At 41.6% G+C, this 21,491-nt stretch overlaps 1 protein-coding gene across 2 annotated transcripts; it reads left to right on the forward strand.

Annotated features, from left to right (window-relative positions):
• Nucleotides 1-4,716: 4,716 nt before the first annotated feature.
• Nucleotides 4,717-19,820, forward strand: zranb2 (zinc finger, RAN-binding domain containing 2). Of its 2 annotated transcripts, XM_070446256.1 has the most exons (11): nucleotides 4,769-4,848; nucleotides 7,074-7,219; nucleotides 13,176-13,228; nucleotides 13,550-13,658; nucleotides 13,775-13,857; nucleotides 13,967-14,043; nucleotides 14,179-14,331; nucleotides 14,697-14,857; nucleotides 16,986-17,066; nucleotides 18,802-18,951; nucleotides 19,169-19,820. In XM_070446256.1, coding segments are annotated over exons 2-11 (927 nt in total). In that variant the 5' UTR covers nucleotides 4,769-4,848; nucleotides 7,074-7,217; the 3' UTR covers nucleotides 19,227-19,820. The 2 variants fall into 2 exon arrangements, with proteins under 2 accessions (XP_023853979.1, XP_070302357.1); XM_023998211.2 differs by lacking the exon at nucleotides 7,074-7,219 and having other exon boundaries at nucleotides 4,717-4,848.
• The last annotated feature ends 1,671 nt before the right edge of the window (nucleotides 19,821-21,491 follow it).

Below are 21,491 nucleotides of genomic sequence, written 5' to 3' on the forward strand. Positions count from 1 at the left end.
TATGGCGAACCCCATGGGTTTAGACCAAATACAAGGGTTCACATTTTGGAGCCTAGGCTTATGGATAGGGAAAAAAACAAGACTCATCACCTGATGTCAATCTAAGCAGCCGATTGGAGAGGAAGGCTGGTGGTGAATAAACAAGATTAATAAAGAGAGTGATTAGAGAAGAGAGAGGCCTAGATAGATAGAGGTAAACAACCAAGCTTAATGCAGCCATTAGTGAGGCACAGGCTTTGTCTGCACCCTGTGGGAGCTCTCAACACTAGTGAGCTCTTCCTGTGCATTAGACTAGGTAGCAAATGTGCGTGTGTGTCACGCACTATATATTAAGCAGCACGCAGCACACACCAAATGGTTGTTTGCGTTATTCTTCAGGTTAGTGGACGTGCTCACAGAAAAGTAGGGTTTATGTTCATGTTGACATGCTGCAAACACCTGGCGTGCATTCAGCATGCTATGTAGAACGAACATGCCTCTCTGACATTTAGAATAAGGAATCACGTCAGGTTTATTTCAGCCATTTCTATCTACAACGCTCAACATCGTTTGGCTACTGAACTTGGCCCAGTCATGCTCAAGTGCACAGGTTTTACATGACTACATGACCACACCAGGAAAACTCTGGGCCCTACTCATGCTGCAGTTTCATTCATGTTCACATCATATATGCTGCTATTTGACTATAACACCAGTGTATACACCCTTATGTTATACTAGGGAAATTGTGTTTCCATAGCTAGGGGTGACAGGGAGGACTTGTGAAGAGCAGAATCTGCATAATCAAAACAGTCACTTTGTGAGGTGTAAAGGTTCATATTTAGCCATTGTTATGTAAATGCAGGCTGGAAATTACTAGTGGTCTGGCTTTGGCCCCAAGTGAGAGCAGGTCAGCCAGTGCCATGGCCCTGTGAGACACTGGTGCCGGCCCGCATAGAGGAGCTCTCTCTCTGCCTAGCCCAGGACAGGAGAGGAGGTGGAAGAAGACAAGATAAACGAAGGAAAATAAAACTGGCTCCTAAGCCTAGTGAAATAACCTTCACACAATACTTTGTCACCCTAGGCCAGGCCTCGTCGGTCGTCACGCAAAAATGTGTCCAAATGTCACCATCCAAGCTCATCACCAAGCTCAGGACCCTGGGACTGACACCTCCCTCTGCAACTGGATCCTGCACTTCCTGACGGGCCACCCCCAGGTGGTGAGGGTAGGCACATCAGCCACACTGACCCTCAACACGGGGGCCCCTCAGAGATGCATGCTTAGTCCCCTCCCTTTCACCCACGACTCTGTGGCCGTGTTCAACTACAACACCATCATTAAGTTTGCTGACGACGGTAGTAGGCCTGATCACCGACGAGGAGACCGCCTATAGGGAGGTCAGTGGCCTTGCAGTGTGGTGCCAGGGCAACAACGTTTCCCTCAACGTCAGCAAGAAAGGAGCTGATCGTGGAGTACAGGAAACGGAGGGCCGAGCACGCTCCCATCCACATCTGTAGTGGAGCGGGTTGAGAGCTTCAAGTTCGTCAGTGTCCACATCACTAAGGAATTAACATGATGAACACACATCAACACAGTTGTGAATAATGCACGACAATGCCTCTTCCCCCTTCAGGAGGCTGAAAGGATTTGGCATAGCCCCTCAGATCCTCAACAAGTTATACAGCTGCACCTTTGAGAGCATCTTGACTGGATGCATCACTGCTTGGTATGGCAACTGCTTGGAATCCGACCACAAGGTGCTACCGAAAGTAGTGCGTACGGCCCATTACATCACTGGAGCCGAGCTCCCTGWCATCCAGGACGTCTATAGGCGGTGTCAGGCGGTGTCAGAGGAAGGCCCTAACAATTGTCAAAGACTCCAGCCACCCAAGTCATAGACTGTTCTCTCTGCTACCGCACAGCAAGTGGTAGCAATGTACCAAGTATGGAACCAACAGGACCCTGAACAGCTTCTACCCCCAAGCCATAAGACTGTTAAATATACTGAACAAAAATATAAAACGCCACATGCAACAATTTCAATGAGTTACAGTTCATATAAGGAAATCAGTCAATTAAAATAAATTCATTGGGCCCTAATCTATAGATTTCACATGATTGGGCAGGCGTGCAGTCATGGGTGGGCCTGGGGGGCATAGGCCCACCCACTTGGGAGCCAGGCCCAGCCAATCAGAATTCGTTTTTTCCCCCAGAAAAGGGCTTTATTACAGACAGAAATACTCCTCAGTTTCATCAGCTGTCAGGGTGGATGTCTCTGACGATTCCGCAGGTGAAGAAGCTGGATGTGGATTTCCTGGGCTGGCGTGGTGATCTGCGGTTGGGAGGCTGGTTGGACGTACTGCCAAATTCTCCAAAACGACGTTGGAGGCGCCGTATGGTAGAGAAATTAACATTCAATTAACTGGCTCTGGTGGACATTCCTGCAGTCAGCATGTCAATTGCACACTCCTTCAAAACTTGAGACATCTGTGGAATTGTGTTGTGTGACAAAACTGCACATTTTAGAGTGGCCTTTTATTGCCCCCAGCACAAGGTGCACCTGTGTAATGATCATGCTGTTTAATCAGCTTCTTGATATGCCACACCTGACAGGTGGATGAATTATCTTACAACAGAGAAATGCTCACTAACAGGGATGTAAACAAATCTCTACACAACATATTTAAGAAATTTGCTTTTTGTCCTTATGGAAAATCTCTGGGATCTTTTATTTCATCTCATGAAACATAAAACCAACACTTTACATTTTGCATTGATATTTTTGTTCAGTGTAATTTAAATCAAGGCATGTTTTACCTAGCTTCAAAGTAACCTAGCCAAAATTCCATATGCCATTCAAACCAGGAGCCTATTTCCATCATGTTCTATTGGTTTTCAAATCAACTGTCTTTCAGGTTGTTGCTGAGTGAGTAAGTGAGTGGGGTGTGTGTGTGTGTGTGTGCGTGCGTGCGTTGAGAGAGCACCACAACTATTTGCTGAGTCACATTAATTACTTGTTACTTTTATCTCTTATTCTTATCCATCTTTTTTAAAACTGCACTGTTGGTTAGGGGCTCGTAAGTAAACATTTCACTGTAAGGTCTACATCTGTTGTATTCAGCACACGTGACTAATACATTTGATTTGATCAGTCATGATGCATCATATGCAGAGGCCGTGGAACAACAGTGCGGACTGATATAGCTTACATGGATGTATCTGTAGTAAGTGGACCTACTGTTGGGGCTGGTGCTTCTGATGGTCCTGGCATGGTTTCAATAACTGTTAAGAAATCTTGTGCTCGTGAAAGTGTGGTGTTAAAGGACACTTTGATAATTAATCAAGTTGACTTCATAGCTTTTATTGGTAAGGTTATCAATATGACTCGGGTTGTGGAAAGCAGAAATGCCAGGTTGAAGGTTATTGTGGAGATGGCAAAATAAATATTGGGGGTAACAGATGTTACTGTTGAAGTGGTTGCTGAACAATCCAATCCTAAGGGTGGAGTGTTTCAGCATGATATTGGGCGCCTTCGTAAATTCACTCTGGACGCTCTGCTCAGAAATGCGAGCGCTCTGGTTCGAGCATCTAGAGCTTGATAAGGACGGATTTACGAACGATGAAAGGTTCCCAAATAAAGATTGCTGAAAACAGAGAACGCGTGACTGCTCTCTTTTGGGTAATAAACAATGTAGTTTCATCTATTTTTTAGACTGTCTTCATCACTGTCGCTGTCAACCAATGTAAGATCAACACATTGGCCTTGCAACTTGCATTTGGCGTGACCGTCTGTCACTAACCTTGTTTAGCTACAGTAACATCAAGCTAACTAACTAGCCAGCTAGCTAACGTTAGCAAGTGCAATCAGCTGATTGTCAGCTGGAATGGCAATAGCTAGAGTAGTATAACGGAACTTACTTAACTATTAACATAGCAGGCTATTCTAGACAGATACAGTAACTAACTTGCTACAGTAGTCTCATGGTTTTTTAAAGAGTATGACAATGCCAACACTGACATGAATATTAACATGTTAACACCCAATCCGAAATGTACACGCACACGGATTCCAGACTATGGCGAAAAAAAGTGTACCTATTCGATTGATGACTTCAAAATGCACTTCAGACTGAAAAGGAGCATCTTCCAAACCCTCTGGGAGTAAACAGCTACCCATATAACCAATCAGGCAGTCGGCCGGCCATCCATTCTAACAGACTAACAGCTCATGATTGTTCTGTGGTTACTAGGAAATCAGGGGTCATTCAGGTGAATATTGTTGTGCAATTATAAACTAATCATGATCATGGATGTGATCAGGTACAGAACTTGACACAATTATGTCCAGATCTACAGTACCACACACAACGTCATAACTAGCCAACTCCATCACAGTAATAAGTTGTCATAATGTTCAGACAACGGGTAATCACGGCCACAAGACTGTTACTCGCGCATTTCAAAATATATAATAAAATGAACGGCAAGCCATCTGCAATAAAACTCACCAGAAATCCATCCTGCTAAATGGTCAATCGGTTTTGTTTACATGATATTGACATGACCTTTCAACTGTCATAAAGCGCTGCATTAAAAGGCACATGGTAGCGCTGACGCCTTTATTTGGTTTAGCATTTTATTTTAATGGTAGTACAGAATTTGGCAGATCATGATTGATATAACATTCCAACACAGTAGGTGGCGGCATGCACTTTAAAGGTTTGTTTGTGGACCGCCACGATAGCATAGAAGAAGAAGGTTCTTTCTTTCAGGCGTCGTGAGGCCAGCTAGCGATTAGCCATGGATACAAAAATTCCTGGGAAGAGTTTTCGCGTGAGCGACGGAGACTGGATTTGCCCTGATAAGAAGTAAGATAACGAACAAGCTACATTTTGAACAGACATGTTGTTGGAGAAGCATTCAAATAAAATGTTAGGCTTGCTGTGTCTAGCTTTCACCACATGTTAGCGAAACGTGAATTAGCTAGCTAACGTTACAAAGGACAAGGCCCAATACTATTTTTGCTATTTTAGCTACCTTGATACTAAAACATATCTAAAATTACTAACGGTAGTTATAGCTAGCAACAATTATATTTGCTAACGTATCTCGTTTGCTGTATTGTTAACCATAACCCACTAGTTAGCCAACTAACGTTACGTGTGTGCAGCCAGTGCATATAAAATCGTTTGCGAGCCTAACTCCCCTTGATGTGTGGTGCAGCTTGTTGGGCAACTAACCCCGATGTTCAATGAAAGAGGGATGGCTTGCTAGCACACATCCTAGTGTTGGCTAGTTAGTTATGTCAAAACTGGTTTAATTTTAGCCAATGATAAGTGGGGGTTTAACGTTAGATGGTGGCTCGCTATTTTTGGTCATGTATTTGTCCTCTCGACACAATTTACAGTTATACTTTAGTCATTTAGCAGACGCTTTTATCCAGAGTGACTTACAGTAGTGAGTGCATACATTTTCATACTGGTTCCCCGTGAGAATCGAACCCACAACCTTGGCGTTGCAAGGGACATTCTCTATTAAGTGGGCCACACTGTACGATAACCTTTTCAATATCACTAATTCAAGTGGTGCAAGCTAGCTAGCTAACCAATTCGTATTTAAATAAGAATTCATAGGCCCCGGGGCTTAACTCTTTCCCAACACACAATTTTCTATTAACAAATCAGGGTACCAACATTTGACCGACCGCCTTGATTCGGTCTTATGTAGCAAAATTCGAAATTGTGTGTTTACATTGGAGCAGAGAGACAGAGCTACAAAATTGTATATCACATACAATTGAGTAACAATGGGAGAAAAAAATTCTGCTTTGAAAGTTGATAAACTTGTAACCTCACTTCTGAAAAAATGGCCTTTGAATGTTTTGGGTACCTACTGAAGAGCTCTTCATTGTGTACACCCATTCAGTATTGTTCAAAACCTCTTAAGCTTTAGCCCTCATACAAGCTGACCATTTTACTCGCCCTAATAGAACTCGTTTGGCTGTTTTCGTGTTATCCATAGTGTTGGTGACAAACTGCTGCTGGCAAAAATTTAAGTTTTTTTGCCAACATTTACTGACACCTGACATATTCAACGGGTGTTGAGTGTTAGTAAATTACACAGTTATTCTGCGTTCTGGCACACTCAGGTGAGAGAGCTCAGAAATAGGCGTAGATGGCCAAACTGAGTTTATGAACGCACCCGAAATGGTTACATGCATAGTGGAGTCTTTTGTTAGCTAGTTAAACAATGAACCATAATCCCAACTCATGACGTTACTACCCTGCATGAATCTGCAGGTCGCTAACCAACCAGGTTCAATGTTAGCTAGCTAACATTAGGCTATAACTAGCCAAGCAAATGGCTCTGAGATACGAATAATAAGATCATACATGTAACGTTAGCTAGTGAGACAGCCAGCTAACGTTAGCCAGCTAACTGTACACTTGAAATTAAACCACTTTCTGTCAGTTAGAAACGTGTAATATCTGCATGTAGACTCTTACCCGTATACATCATGGATGGACGCATCTCCTGTCGCATTCCATGGTTGCCCTTAGTTTCAAGATGTAATCCGGAGATGGAGAAAACGCCTATCATAATCGAATTCCACTGGTTTCAAAACTTGGTCCTCGAGAAAGTGGAGAGCAACACTTATGCAGTTTTACTACGCAATTATTCTTTTTTTAAATGCCGCATTAGACAGGATTACCTAGACATACTGACCAGCTCAAATAGAGGCGTGCTATATGGCAGACCAATCCAAACTCATCTCTCGGCATGTCCAGCCCACTCATTATCTCAGCCAATCATGGCTAGTGGGAACGTTGCTGTCTTTTTCTGTGGCTAAAACAACTAGGCTCGTAATTTAACAATTGTATTCGTATTCACAGATGGCATACAAGTTTGTTATTAAGGCAAATGAAATTTCACTTTTGAGAAGGCATTTCTGCCAAAAACCGCTTTTTGATAATAAGTTTAAGTTCCTGTGTAAAAATAAGTGTTTTTGTTTTTTGGGCATAGGGCTTGGGCTCAACTCACACATAACCAGTCACATTTATTTATTATTCAATGGATTATTTTTATTAATCAGTTATCCAATCAAGGCAGGGCCCCCCACTTACCCACGTGCGGGCCCCCTACCTCATCTCCCCATCTGACGATTAGCAGAGCGGCAGCAGGCTGTCTACACTCTTTGAGAGCAGGCTCCTGAATCCTCCTGTGGTTGGCGGTTGCTATGTATGTATGTATGTATATATGTGTGTGTGTATATAGATATTTATAGATATACATGCAAATATGTTTGTGTATATATCACACAGTGCATTCGGAAAGTATTCAGACCCCTTCACATTTGTCTCTTTTCAGGAAACTAGGATTATGTCGAGGGTCACTACTTCACAGGAGAGCAGTTTGAACCCAAAATGTGTTTTTTGGCAGAAATGCCTTCTAGAACATGTGAACTTTCATGTGCCATAATAACAAAAGTGTATGCCATCTGTAAATACGAATACAATTGTTAAATTACGAGCATAGTTGGTTAAGCCAAAGAAAAAGCCAGCAACCTTCCCGCTAGCTATAATTGTCTGAGATAATGGGTGGGTTGGACATGCCGAGAGATGAGGTCGGATTGGTCTGCCATATGGCACGCTTCTGTATATTTGAGCTGGTCAGTATATGTAGGTAATCCTGTCTAACGTGGCTTTTTAATAATTTACGAACACTCAACACCCATTGAATATGGCAAAGTGTCAATTGTTGCCTGCAGCACAGTTGCCGTCACCAACGCTCTGGATAACATAAAAATAGCCTAACCAGCTCTGCTAGGGTGAGTAAAATGGTCAGTGAGCTGTTTTCATGTGTCTGGAAGTATCTAGCAAGCTAGCCAACGTTAGCTTGGGTGCTTGACAGAATGTTTGGATCAACCCTTAAAGAGATGGGTGGGGCTAAAGCTTAAGACGGTGTGAACAATGCTGAATGAGTGTAGACAAAAGGGGTCTCCAATAGTATTACCAAAACATTCAAAGGCAGTTTTCTCAAAAGTGAGGTTACAAGTTTATAAACTTTCAATGCAGAATTACTTTCCCGTTGTTCCTCAACTGTGTGTGTGTGTGTGTAAAAGGGTCTATTCACACATACATATATCTGCTTTCATCCAATGTTTTAAAAAAGATAACACTTTCAAATTTTGCTACATAAGACTCAAGGCGGTCGGTCACATTTTGTTACGTTACTGCCTTATTCTAAAATGGATTCAATAGATTTTTTTTCCTCAATCTACACACTAACCCATAATGACACATTTTTGCAGTTGTATAAAATTAACTGAAATATCATATTTACATTAGTATTCAGACCCTTTTACTCAGTACTTTGTTGAAGCACCTTTGGCAGCAACTACAGCCTCGAGTCTTCTTGGGTATGACACTGTAAGCTTGCCAGACCTGTATTTGGGGAGTTTCTCCCATTCTTCTCTGCTGATCCTCTCAAGCTCTGTCAGTGTGGTTGGGGAGCGTCGCTGCACAGCTATTTTCAGGTCTCTCCAGAGATGTTAGGTCGCCTTCAAGTCTGGGCTCTGGCTGGGCCACTCAAGGACATTCAGACTTGTCCCGAAGCCACTCTTGCGTTGTATTAGCTGTGTGCTTAGGGTCATTGTCCTGTTAGAAGGTGAAGCTTCTCCGAGGGTCCTGAGGATCAAGGATCTCTCTGTACTTTGCTCTGTTCATCTTTCCCTCAATCATGACTTGTCTCCCAGTCCCTGCTGCTGAAAAAATTCCAGACAGCATGATGCTACCACCACCATGCTCCACCGTAGGGATGGTGCCAGGTTTCTTCGACTTGACTCTTGGCATTCAGGCCAAAGAATTCAAACTAGGTTTCATCAGACCAGAGAATCTTGTTTCTCATGGTCTGAGAGTCTTTAGGTGCCTTTTTGCATACTCCAGGTGGGCTGTCATGTGCCTTCTACTGAGGAGTGGCTTCCGTCTTGCCACTCTACCATAAAGGCCTGACTGGTGGATTTCTGCAGAGATGGTTGTCCTTCTGGAAGGTTCTCCCATCTCCACAGAGGAACTCTGGAGTCCTGTCAGTGACCTCCCCAGATTGCTCAGTTTGGCCGGGCGGCCAACTCTAGGGAGAGTCTTGGTGGTTCAAAACTTCTTCCATTTAAGAATGATGGAGGCCAATATGTTTTTGGAGACCTTCAATGCTGCAGATTTTGTGTACCCTTCCCCAGATCAGTGCCTTGACACAATCCTGTCTCGGAGCTTTACGGACAATTCCTTCAACCTCGTGGCTTGGTTTTTGCTRAGACATTCACGGTCAACTGTGGGACCTTTTTATATAAACAGGTGTGTGCCTTTCCAAATCATGTCCAATCAATTACATTTACCACAGGTGGACTCCAGTCAAGTTGTAGAAACATCTCAAGGAGGATCAATGGAAACAGGATGCACCTAGCTCAATTTCGAGTCTCATAGCAAAGAGTCTGAATACTCATGTAAAGAAGTTATTTCATTAAAAATATATATATTTTAGAATAAGGCTGTAATGTAACAAGATTAAAGAAAATACTCAAGGGGTCTGAATACTTTCCGAATGCATTGTGTACACAGTACCAGTCAAGTTTACACCTACTCATTCAAGGGTTTTCCTTTATTTTATTTTACTATTTTCTACTTTGTGGAATAATAGTGAAGACATCACAACTGTGGAATAACACATGGAATCATGTAGTAACCAAAAAAGTGTGAAACATCAAAATACATTTTAAGATTCTTCAAAGTAGCTACCCTTTGCTTTGACACCTTTGCACACTCTTGACATTCTCTCAACCAACTTCATGAGGAATGCTTTTCCAACACTCCTGAAGAAGTTCCCACATGCTGAGCACTTTTTGCCTGCTTTTACGCCGCTCTGCAGTCCAACTCGTCTCAATTGGGTTGAGGTCAGGTGATTGTGGAGGCCAGGTCAGGTGATGCAGCACAACATCACGCTGCTTATTGGTCAAATAGCCCTTACACAGCCTGGAAGTGTGTTTTCGGTCATTGTCCTGTTGAAAGATAAATGATAGTCCCACTAAGCGCAAAGCTGATGGGATGGTGTATCTCTGCAGAATGCTGTGGTAGCCATGCTGGTTAAGTGTACCTTTTTAATCAAAATAAATCACTGACAGTGTCACCAGCAAAGCATCATCACACTTCCTCCTCCATGCTTCACGGTGGGAACCGCACATGCGGAGATCAACCGTTCACCTACTCTGCATCACAGACACAGAGGTTGGAACCAAAAATCTCAAATTTGGACTCATCAGACCAAAGGACAGATTTCCATTGCTCGTGTTTCTTGGCCCAAGCAAGTCTCTTATTGGTGTTGAGGTCGGCTGTGCGAATTCTGGTTGAGAGAATGCCAAGAGTGTGCAAAGGTGTCATCAAGGTGTCTTTATTGGTGTCCTTCAGCAGTGGTTTCTTTACAGCAATTCAACCATGAAGGCCTGATTCACGCAGTCTTCTGAACAGTTGATGTTGAGATGTCTGTTACTTGAACCCTGAAGAATTTATTTGGGCTGCAATTCCTGAAGCTGGTAACTAAAAGGAACTTGTCCTCTGCAGCATAGTTAACTATAGGTCTTTCCTATAGCGGTCCTCATGAGAGACAGTTTCATCATAGCGCTGGATGGTTTTTACGACTGTGCTAAAACTTTTTAAAGTTCTTGAAAATTTCCGAATTGACTGACCTTCATGTCAAAGTTAAAGCTTGGTCGCAAATGGGTCTTCCAAATGGACAATGCATACCCCAAGCATACTTCCAAAGTTGAGGCAAAATGGCTTAAGGACAACAAAGTTAAGGTATTGGAGTGGCCATCACAAAGCCCTTTACTGTCGATATAGATACTTTTGTATCTGTTTCCTCCAGCATCTTCACAAGGTCCTTTGCTGGTGTTCTGGGATTCATTTGCACTTTTCGCACCAAAGAACGTTCATCTCTAGGAGACAGAACGCGTCTCCTTCCTGAGCAGTATCACGGCTGCGTGGTCCCATGGTGTTTATACTTGCATACTATTGTTTGTACAGATAAACGTGGTACTTCAGGCGTTTGGAAATTGCTCCCAAGGATGAACCAGACTTATGGAGGTCTACAAATGTTTTTCTTTGGTCTTGGCTGATTTTCTTTTGCTTTTCCCATGATGTCAAGGCACTGAGTTTGAAGGTAGGCCTTGAAATACATCCACAGGTACACCTCCAATTGAATCAAATTATGTCAATTAACCTATCAGAAGCTTCTAAAGCCATGACATCATTTTCTGGAATTTTCCAAGCTGTTTAAACGCACAGTCAACATAGTGTATGTTAACTTCTGACCCACTGGAATTGTGATACAGTGAAATAATCTGTCTGTAAACAATTGTTGGAAAAAGTACTTGTGTCGAGCACAAAGTAGATGTCCTAACCGACTTGTAAAAACTATAGTTTGTTAACAAGAAATTTGTGGAGTGGTTGAAAAATGAGTTTTAATGACTACAACCTCAGTGTATGTTAACTTCTGACTTCAACTGTATATAGGGCATCAGCCTGTAATGTGCTAGTGATGTGTATTTAATTCTGATGGCCTTGAGCTTGAAGCTGTTTTTCAGTCTCTCGGTCCCAGCTTTGATGCACCTATACTGACCTTACAGGTGACAACCTCATGAGGCTGGTTGAGATAATTCCAAGAGTGTGCAATGCTTTTATCAAGGCAAAGGTTGGCTACTTTGAAGACTCAAATTTAACAACTATCTAGATTTGTTGAACCCTTTTTTTGTGGGGGTTTACTACATGATTCCATATGTGTAATTTCAGAGTCTTGATGTCTTCACTGTTATTATACAATGTAGTAAAAATAAAACCCCTTGAATGAGGTGTCCAAATTTGACTGGTACTGCGGTGTGTTTGTGTGCACACTACTGTTCAAAAGTTTGGGGTCACTTAGAAATGTCCTTGTTTTTGGTCCATTAAAATAGCATCAAATTGATAAGAAATACAGTGTAGATGTTGTAAACGACTATTGTAGCTGGAAACTACTGATAAAAAAAATAATAAAAAAAATGGAATATCTACATAGGCGTACTGAGGCCCATTATCAGCAACCATCACTCCTGTGTTCTAATGGCACGTTGTTAGCTAATCCAAGTTTATCATTTTAAAAGGCTAATTGATCATTAGAAAATTATTTTGCAATTATGTTAGCACAGCTGAACTAAAGCTAATTAAAGAAGCAATAAAACTGGCCTTCTGTAGACTAGTTGAGTATCTGGATCATCAGCGTCTGTGGGTTTGATTACAGGCTCAAAATTGCCAGAAACGAAGACCTTTCTTCTGAAACTCGTCACTTCTTGTTCTGAGAAATGAAGGCTATTCCATGCGAGAAATTGCCAAGAAACTGAAGATCTCGTACAACGCTGTGTACTACTACCTTAACATAACAGCGCAAACTGGCGCTAACCAGAATAGAAAGAATGGGAGGAGCACCGGTGTCTAGTTGGAGAAACGGATGCTTCACAAGTCCTCAACTGGCAGCTTCATTAAATAGTACCCGCAAAACACCAGTCTCAACGTCAACACTGAAGAGGCGACTCCGGGATGCTGGCTTCTAGGCAGGGGTTTGGTATGATCAAATAGCTAATCCAAGGCTTTCATTTGAAAAGGCTAACACAACGTGCCATTGGAACACAGGAGTGATTGTTGCTGATAATGGGCCTCTGTACGCCTTTGTAGATGTTGCATAAAAAATTTGCCGTTTCCAGCTACAATAGTCATTAACAATATCTACACTTTCTAATCAATTTGATTATATTTTAATGAACAAAAAAGTGCTTCTTTCAAAAACAAGGACATTTATAAGTGATCCCAAACTTTTGAACTTTTTTTTTTCTTTCTCCCAGGCTTCAGACCCAGTAAACCCCAGCATTACTATGGCCATGGCCTCAAGGAGTTTTTTGATTGACATTCTGTGTTTCAAAATGCAGAAGTATCGATCCAAAATAAAAAATAAATGGCTTCACTGTCCTAATGATGAGCTGTCTCTGTACAGTAAAATAATTGTTGGATTGTGCTTTATGTAGGGTGTCCAAAAACGCAGGAACATTTTACCCATTGTTCAAAAGAGTTGTTTTTGATTGGACATATGCTCATTTTGACACATTGTTATTTTCCTCTAGGTGTGGAAATGTGAACTTTGCAAGAAGAACAAGCTGTAATAGATGTGGCAGTGGTAAGTTATGTCTCTATATGACCCAGTACTACACTTACTACCCTGTCATGACTCTTTACACTTGTCAAGATTAATCGCTCCACAAATTTACAATCGTTTGGTTGGAGGAATAGAGATTCAGTTTGATGAGACTTACAGTTGTAAACTCTGGTTCTCTTGATGTCAGTCAGTCTGTAAAGAAGTCTGAGTCCATCAGAAAAGTAACCACTGACAATTCATGTGTTAGGCGGTATCAAGGAATAACATGACCAGGATTTGTTTCACTGACTTCGGAGTCAAAGGATTGTCACACCAATGTGAATCCCTATCTATCCAAAACAGAAAAGACAACGGAGGCAAAGATGATGAAAGCAGGAGGGACAGAGATTGGCAAGACCCTGGCTGAGAAGAGTCGGGGCCTCTTTAGTGCAAACGATTGGCAGTGTAAAACGTAAGTGACTAGCTAACTCTTCATTAAACTTTGACTCGTGCATGGTGGATCTTGACACAGGTTATGCTTTGACTGTGTCTGATAAGCACATTATGGTATGCCTTTTTAATATATAGCTGCGGCAATGTGAACTGGGCCAGGAGGTCTGAGTGCAACATGTGTAACACACCTAAATATGCCAAGCTCGAGGAGAGAACAGGTACATAACACAACACTGCCCTAGACGTTTTTTGTCGTGTTTTGAAATGCATTGCCTCATTGGATATTCCTAGTTAATTCTTAATTCCATTGCCCTTTCCTGTTATCAGGATATGGTGGAGGGTTCAATGAGAGGGAGAATGTGGAGTACATTGACCGAGAGGAATCTGATGGAGAATACGACGAGGTGAATCTCTTAAGAAACCACACTATGGGCTTATAACTGTCAAGTCATACTGGTTTATGATTTGGTATATTTTAGACAACAATGTATGTTGCCATTCCATTTACACTAATACTTTTGGATTTCAATATCTGCCAGTTTGGGAGAAAAAAAAAAAAGTACCGTGGGAAACCTGGTAGCAGGTCTTCCTCGAAGGAGAGTGAAAAGAAGGCGGAACCAGTAAAACCAGAAGAGGAGGAGGAGGAGGATGACGACGAAGAGGAAGGAGACCTTTCAAAATACAAACTAGATGTGAGGACAAGGTCCCTGAGATTGGGAAATAAAATGCAACCTGTGCTCCGCATTAACGGAACAGGTTTGGGGACAATATGGCTCTTTTCCATAGCTTAACGTTCTTGTCCAATATCAGTATGTAGCACAATGTGGAGAACCCACATTGCATCAGAAAGCTCGCCACACGAGTTGTTAATAGGCCATATTGCAGTAAAATATTTTGCAGCGTTGAAGGAAAAATTGCTTTTTATTGGTCACTTTCAGAGAGGACCTCAGTTACGAACAGGGATGGAAGTGTCCATAACCTTAAAGTTAAAAATATAATTTGTACCTAATTAGCACCACACCGCTATATTTTGAAACCGTAATTTCTGGGTCCCCAGGACGATGATGACGACGACGATGATGATGCGGATTTGTCAAAGTACGATCTGGATGCCAGTGGTGATGAGGGGGAGAAGGACAAGCCAGTCGCAATAAAGGATAGCACCCCGGGGTCTTCCCAATCCTCCTCGGGCTCCTCCAGCTCTCGGTCCAGGTCCAGGTAAAAGGGTACAGGTCAAGGGTAACTCCAGGCAAAATGTCAGTATCAGCTCAATATTCCTTATAACCTATTGATCCTCATGAATTATGTACTTTTGTGCTACTTTTTTTCTCCTGTTTTGTCTTAAGTGATTCAGTATGTGTGTGGGTTTATCACCTAATCGTAATGTGAAAAAGGGTACCTGTGTTTATTTGTACACTGAACAAAAATCTAAACGCAACAATTTCTAAGATTTCACTGAGTTACAGTTCATATAAGGAAATGTCGATTTAAATAAATTCATTAGTCCCAAATCTATGGATTTCACATGACTGGGAATACAGACACCTTTAATTTATATAGAAATAAATAAATAAAAGAATAGGTTGGGCGTTGATCAGAAAACCATTCGGCATCTAGTGTGACCACCATTTGCCTCATGCAGCGCGATACATCTCCTTCGCATAGAGTTGATCAGGCTGTTGATTGTGGCCTGTGGAATGTTGTCTCACTTCTCTTCAATGGCTGTGCGAAGTTGCTGGATATTGGTGGGAACTGGAACACGCTGTTGATCCAGAACATGCTGAACATGCCAAACATGCTCAATGGGCCACATGTCTAGTGAGTATGCAGGCCATGGAAGAACTGGTATGTTTCCAGGAGTTGTATACAGATCCTTGCGTCATGMGGCTGTGTGTTATCATGCTGAAACATGGGGTGATGGCGGCGGATGAATGGCACGACAATGGGCTTCATGATCTCGTCACGGTATCTCTGTGCATTCAAATTGCCATTGATAAAATGCAATTGTTTGTTGTCCATATCGTATGTCTGCCCATACATGACCCCACCGCCACCATGGGGCATTCTGTTAACGACGTTGAAATCGGCAAACTGCTCAACCTACACCACACACACTGTTTGCCATCTGCCCGGTACAGTTGAAACTGGGATTCATCCGAGAAGAATACACTTCTCAAATGCATAGCCATCGAATGAGCATTTGCCCACTGAAGTTGGTTACGACGCCGAACTGCAGTCGGGTCAAGACCCTGGTGAGGATGACAAGATGAACTTCTCTGAGTTGGTTTCTGACAGTTTGTGCAGAAATTCTTCGTTATGCAAACTCTTTCTTCAGCCGTCGGCTGACTTGTCTCAGACAATCCCGCAGGTGAAGCCGGAAGTGGAAGTCCTGGGCTGGCCTGGTTATACGTGGTCTGCGGTTGAGGCCGGTTGAACGTACTGCCAAATTCTCTAAAATGGTAGAGAAATTAACAAATTATTTGGCAACAGCTCTGGTGGAAATTCCTGCGGTCAGCATGCCAATTGCACGCTCCCTCAACTTCTGTGGCATGTTGTGACACAACTGCACATTTTAGTAACCTTTTAATGTCCCCAGCACAAGGTGCACCTGTGTAAGATCATGCTGTTTTATTCAGTCTTGATATGCCACACCTGTCAGGTGGATGGACTATCTTGACAAAGGAGAAATGCTCACTAACAGGGATGTTAAAAAAATAAAAGTGTAAGAATTTTAAACTTTTTGTGTGTATGGAACATTTCTGGAATATTTTTCAGCTCATGAAACATGGGACCAACACTACATGTTGCGTTTATATTTTTTATTAAGTATCTGTTTTTTGTCTTGTTTCAACTAATGTTTTCAGATATGTTATTGATTTCTGTATTGCTGTCAATTGGTTACAAAGTGAAGGTTACTGCCTTGACTTAAGAGTGGACACAACAATGTAAGATGGCGTATGACATCAAAAGGCGCGGGGGGGGGGGGGGGGACGGCATATTCACAAGTGTGCATCTTTTCATGGTTAATGCTTGCCAGTTTAATACTTGGTTTATTGTTGATTGACCTTTTTATGTTAGCTTGAATCAGATACTTAAAAAAAAAAGTTGAATCCCTTGTATTGTCAGTTTTAGATGTTTTTAAGTTGATTTGTCACATTGGTCCAAAGTAGCCAGTGATCATTGGTTTATGTTCACATTAAGGTGTGCAACATTGATCTCTTTTGCCATTGACGGACTGTTACACAATGTATGATAGATGTAACTTCTTTGTTTTCATCCATGTGCATGCCCCTTGTTTTTCACTCGTTAGAAAATATTGTTACATTTCTTGTTTTCTGTTTTTCAGATCCCAATCTAGAAGCTCATCCAGTTCCAGATCTCGCTCCAGTTCCCAAGAGCGAGGCCGGTCTCGCAGGTCCAACTCCAGGTGAATGAGGTGACATGCACTCCCCTTAGGAGAGAGTGTATGTGACTGGGCAGAATGTTCCAGAAACCATAGTGCCCTATTTAAAGTGTAGAAGAGGCTGTGCATTGATGACCTCAAATCCTGCAGTTTCTCCATATACGGTTCCTTCCTTGGATGTCCCCAATTTAATTATGGAACGTGTCACATTATTATGGAAAGTTTGTCCCTGTTTCTTAATTTATTGTCATGTTAAATCAACTATTTCTATGTCCGTTGGTCTTTTTCATATCCATTTTAAGGCTGTGTACGCTTGTTTCACTTGCTGTGCATTCGGAAAGTATTCAGACCCCTTAACTTTTTCCACAGTTTGTTACGCTACAGCCTTATTCTAAAATGGATTAAATAGTTTTTTCCTCAATCTACACTCAATACCCCATAATGACACAGCAAAGGTTGTTAGAAAATGTACAAAAAATAAACTGAAATATCACATTTACATAAGTATACAGACCCTTTACTAAGTACTTTGTTGAAGCACCTTTTGGCAGCGATTACAGCCTAGATTCTTCTTGGGTATGACGCTTGGCACACCTGTATTTGGGGAGGTTCTCCCATTCTTCTCTGCTGATCCTCTCAAGCTCTGTCAGGGTGGATGGGGAGTGTCGATGCACAGCTATTTTCAGGTCTCTCCAGAGATGTTAGTTCGGCTTCAAGTCCGGGTTCTGGCTGGACCATTCAAGGACATTGAGACTTGTCCCGAAGCCATTCCTGCGTTGTCTTGGCTGTGTGCTTAGGCTTGTTGTCCTGTTGGAAGGTTAACCTTCCAACACATCCTGATTGCTCTGGAGCAGGTTTTCATCAAGGATGTCTTTATTTTTCAATTATACACATTTAACCTTTAACTAGGCAAGTCAGTTAAGAACAAATTCTTATTTACAATGACGGCCTACACTGACCAATTGTGCGCCGCCCTATGGGAATCACGGTCGGTTGTGTTACCCTGGTTTGAATCCAGGCTGTGTCTGAAGTGACGCCTCTAGCACTGAGATATGCAGTGCCTTAGACCGCTGTGCCACTCGGGAGCTCTACTTTGCTCTGTTCATATTTCCCTCCGCCCTGACTAGTCTCCCAGTCTCTGCTGCCACCACCATGCTTCACCGTCTTGGTGGTTCAAAACTTATTCCGTTTTAAGAATGATGGAGGCCACTGTGTTCTTGGGGCCCTTCAATGCGGCAGAATTTTTTTTGGTACCCTTCCCCAGATCTGTGCCTCGACACAATCCTGTCTCGGAACTCTACGGACAATTTCTTCGACATCATGGTTTGGTTTTTGCTTTGACATGCACTGTCAACTCTGGGACCTTATACAGACAGGTGTGTGTGCCTTTTCCAAATCATGTCCAATCAATTGAATTTACCACAGGTGGACTCCAGTCAAGTTGTAGAAACGTCTCAAGGATGATCAATGGAAACAGGATGCACCTGAGCTCAATTTAGTCTCATAGCAAAGAGTCTGAATACTTATGTAAATAAGGATATTTCTGTTTTATAAATTTGCAAACATAAAGAAAAACTGTTCGCCTTGTCGTTGTGGGTTATTGAGTATAGATTGATAATTTATTTAATCAATTTTAGAATAAGGATGTAACGTAACAAAATGTGGATAAAGTTAAGGGGTCTGAATACTTTCCATATGCACTGTACCTGGTTCATTATTGTTTTTGCCTCACTGATTGCTTGATTTATCTCTACAAAAGATCCAGCTCCAGGTCTGGAAAGGCCTCTTCTCCCAGGAAGAGGACTCGCTCGCCCTCCTCCTCGCCAGAGAGGGAAAAGAAGCGTAGTCGCTCCAGGTCCTCATCTGGAGAGAGGAAAAAAAGGCGCTCTAGATCACGATCGTCCGAAAGGTTTGGGTTTCTGTGGAATACCGCAAATGGTGTACTGAATATTAGCCTTGCCATCTACTACCCTTTTCACTACGCGAGTCAAGATTTTGATGTGACTTACTACAGTTACAGTACCTTATCTTAATGCTGTAATATCAGGTGCATGTGCTGAATTTAAGCCTTAGAGGGTCGTGCCTGTCCACCCTACTCACCTCTCTGGTATTTTGTTTCGTTTCAGGCGCCGTGGCCAGTCCTCTGGATCTTCCCATTCTGGCTCAAGTTCAAAACAGAAATAAGTTTAAAGCAGCCCGTAAAACGGGAAAAATGAATCTTAATGCCAGTGAATGATGTTTAAAAAGAGAGAAAAAAGAAAAGAAACAGGACAGATCCGTTCATTATGCTGTTCATTTTACCAGAGCTTTGCAGTACACAACAAATATTTTCCTTAAAAAAGAAAATGGTGACATGTCTCTTTTTACCATTCATTACATGCTGCCTTTTTAGAGCTCACTAAGCTCCCTGTCTGTATCAAGTGTGTAACTTTAGGTGTTCAATAGGCTTATGGTGTCTGGTCCTTTTTTGTTGTTGAGAAACAGAATAATATTGTGAAGAGGCAACATCCAATTTTAATCCAAACTGCACAATATCATGGCAGGATACATTTTAATCCAGTCAGTTAGGTTTTGAGAAATGAAAATAGCATAGAATGAACTTTCATTTTTTTTACCAAGGATGTTTTACAGATGTTGGTCTTAACCCCTGATTTCCAGTGATTCAGGAACATTCTTGTGTGTGAAATTGTATAAGTGAGGCAAAAATGACCAACTCAGGTCTGTAAAACCATCATCTTGAAATATCTATTGTGTTCACCAATAAGCTTGCTAAACTAATTTGATGTACTGTTAAGTCTTTTCTATGTTTTGAGGTAAAGTGAAGGTAAGTATTTTTCTTTACTTTCTGATATTTCTTGTTTTAAATAAGTGCAAGGTATTCCAATGGTGTTTTAGGCTTAGGAAATAACCCTAAATGATTTGGCGCTGACAGTTGTTAGGCCACCAATGACAGTTGAGGTAAAACTAAGTATATCTTACAGTAATTTATGTTTAGGGCCTATAAAATCACTACTCAACTTTGGTAAGTGTGTATGTGAAACTCATAACAGGTTTTCATGAAATTACTTTTTCTATTGTGAAAGCTAAAATCTTTTTGCTTTGTTTCTCTGCTCTGTTGTATACTCAAACAGTTCATGATTACTGTGCAGTAAGGATTCGTTTAAAAACATATATTTTTTCTCTTCAAAATGACAGTATCAATAGAATGTTAAGATCTCGATCTCTAAAAATAAACTGAAATGTAAGCAGCATGAATAAAATCCTGTCAATCATTGCTGTGCTATTTTTAAATGCAAAACTCACGAGGTGTTAATGTCAGGAGACCATTTTTAATTGACAGTGTGACAGCTCGATCTATGCCTGTGTAAACGTAATACGGTGGGAAATGTATCTCTGTTTGCGCAATAGTCACCTACCACAGGTGACTGACTGAGCGTGTGTAACAGTCTAGGTTTCAGAGCAAGTGACGTAACTGATTGAAATGCTAGTAGCGCGTACCCGCTAACTAGCTAGCCATTTCACATCCGTTACACGTGCCACGTGATCCATGATGCACGCCAATGCATCCTCGTGGGGAAAGTATGCAAATTATTGGAGCTTAAGACAACCGGGAACTCGTAAAAAATTGTTCAAATCACGACGTCAGTGATCTTCAGGTCGGAAAGTCAGCGCTCTAGAAAGATGCCCGAGTTTCCGAGTTGGATGACTTCAAAAGTCTGAGATGTCCCGGTTTGAACCCCAACTACAGGAATTTCAAATGCTACCTTCTACTGACCTTGAGGTCACTACTAAAATCAAAGCACATCATGTTATGGATTAATCCTATTTTATTGATGTTCAGTCTTGTCTTTAGGTGGCACTTAAAATACTAGCAGACTAAATTGTGGAGCCCACTGTTAATTTTCAGACCAAGTAATATCGTCAGGAGGCTATGTAGAAACGCACTTCAGGGTTAGGAATCTAGGTTTACAGGAAATGTGTTGAATATGGCGATTCTACTTTAAATCCAGGAAGCAGCCTTTCTACTTGCCATTCACCAGCTTTTCATTAATTATATCAAAATAGATTCGGTACTTACCGAAGAGTTTTGCTTAGCAACTATTGTCATTACTGCTGTTACGGCTGGGATGTACTTAGAACAATTCTAAATAAAAAGTTCCATGCAACTGAAAAAATGCCTTGTCTGGAAAGAATATTGTTTTTGACCAAGTGCGTGTGCGTATGCGCCAAATCCATCTATTCCTCACCTACAATATTAAGAATTGAATTAGAATACACAAAATAAAGCTTATCTGGAAATATACAATCACTGTAAAAACGTACTCTATATTGTCTACTTAATCTACTTGCATGAAATATTGCATTACGTGTAGCATGGATGAAACAACAGATTGATGTTGCGTTTATATACTGTTGTAGGTGATAAAATCAATTACCTTTCCTACTGCT

Source organism: Salvelinus sp. IW2-2015, linkage group LG13 (genome assembly GCF_002910315.2).
Source record: "Salvelinus sp. IW2-2015 linkage group LG13, ASM291031v2, whole genome shotgun sequence".
NCBI classification, from domain to species: Eukaryota; Metazoa; Chordata; class Actinopteri; order Salmoniformes; family Salmonidae; genus Salvelinus; species Salvelinus sp. IW2-2015.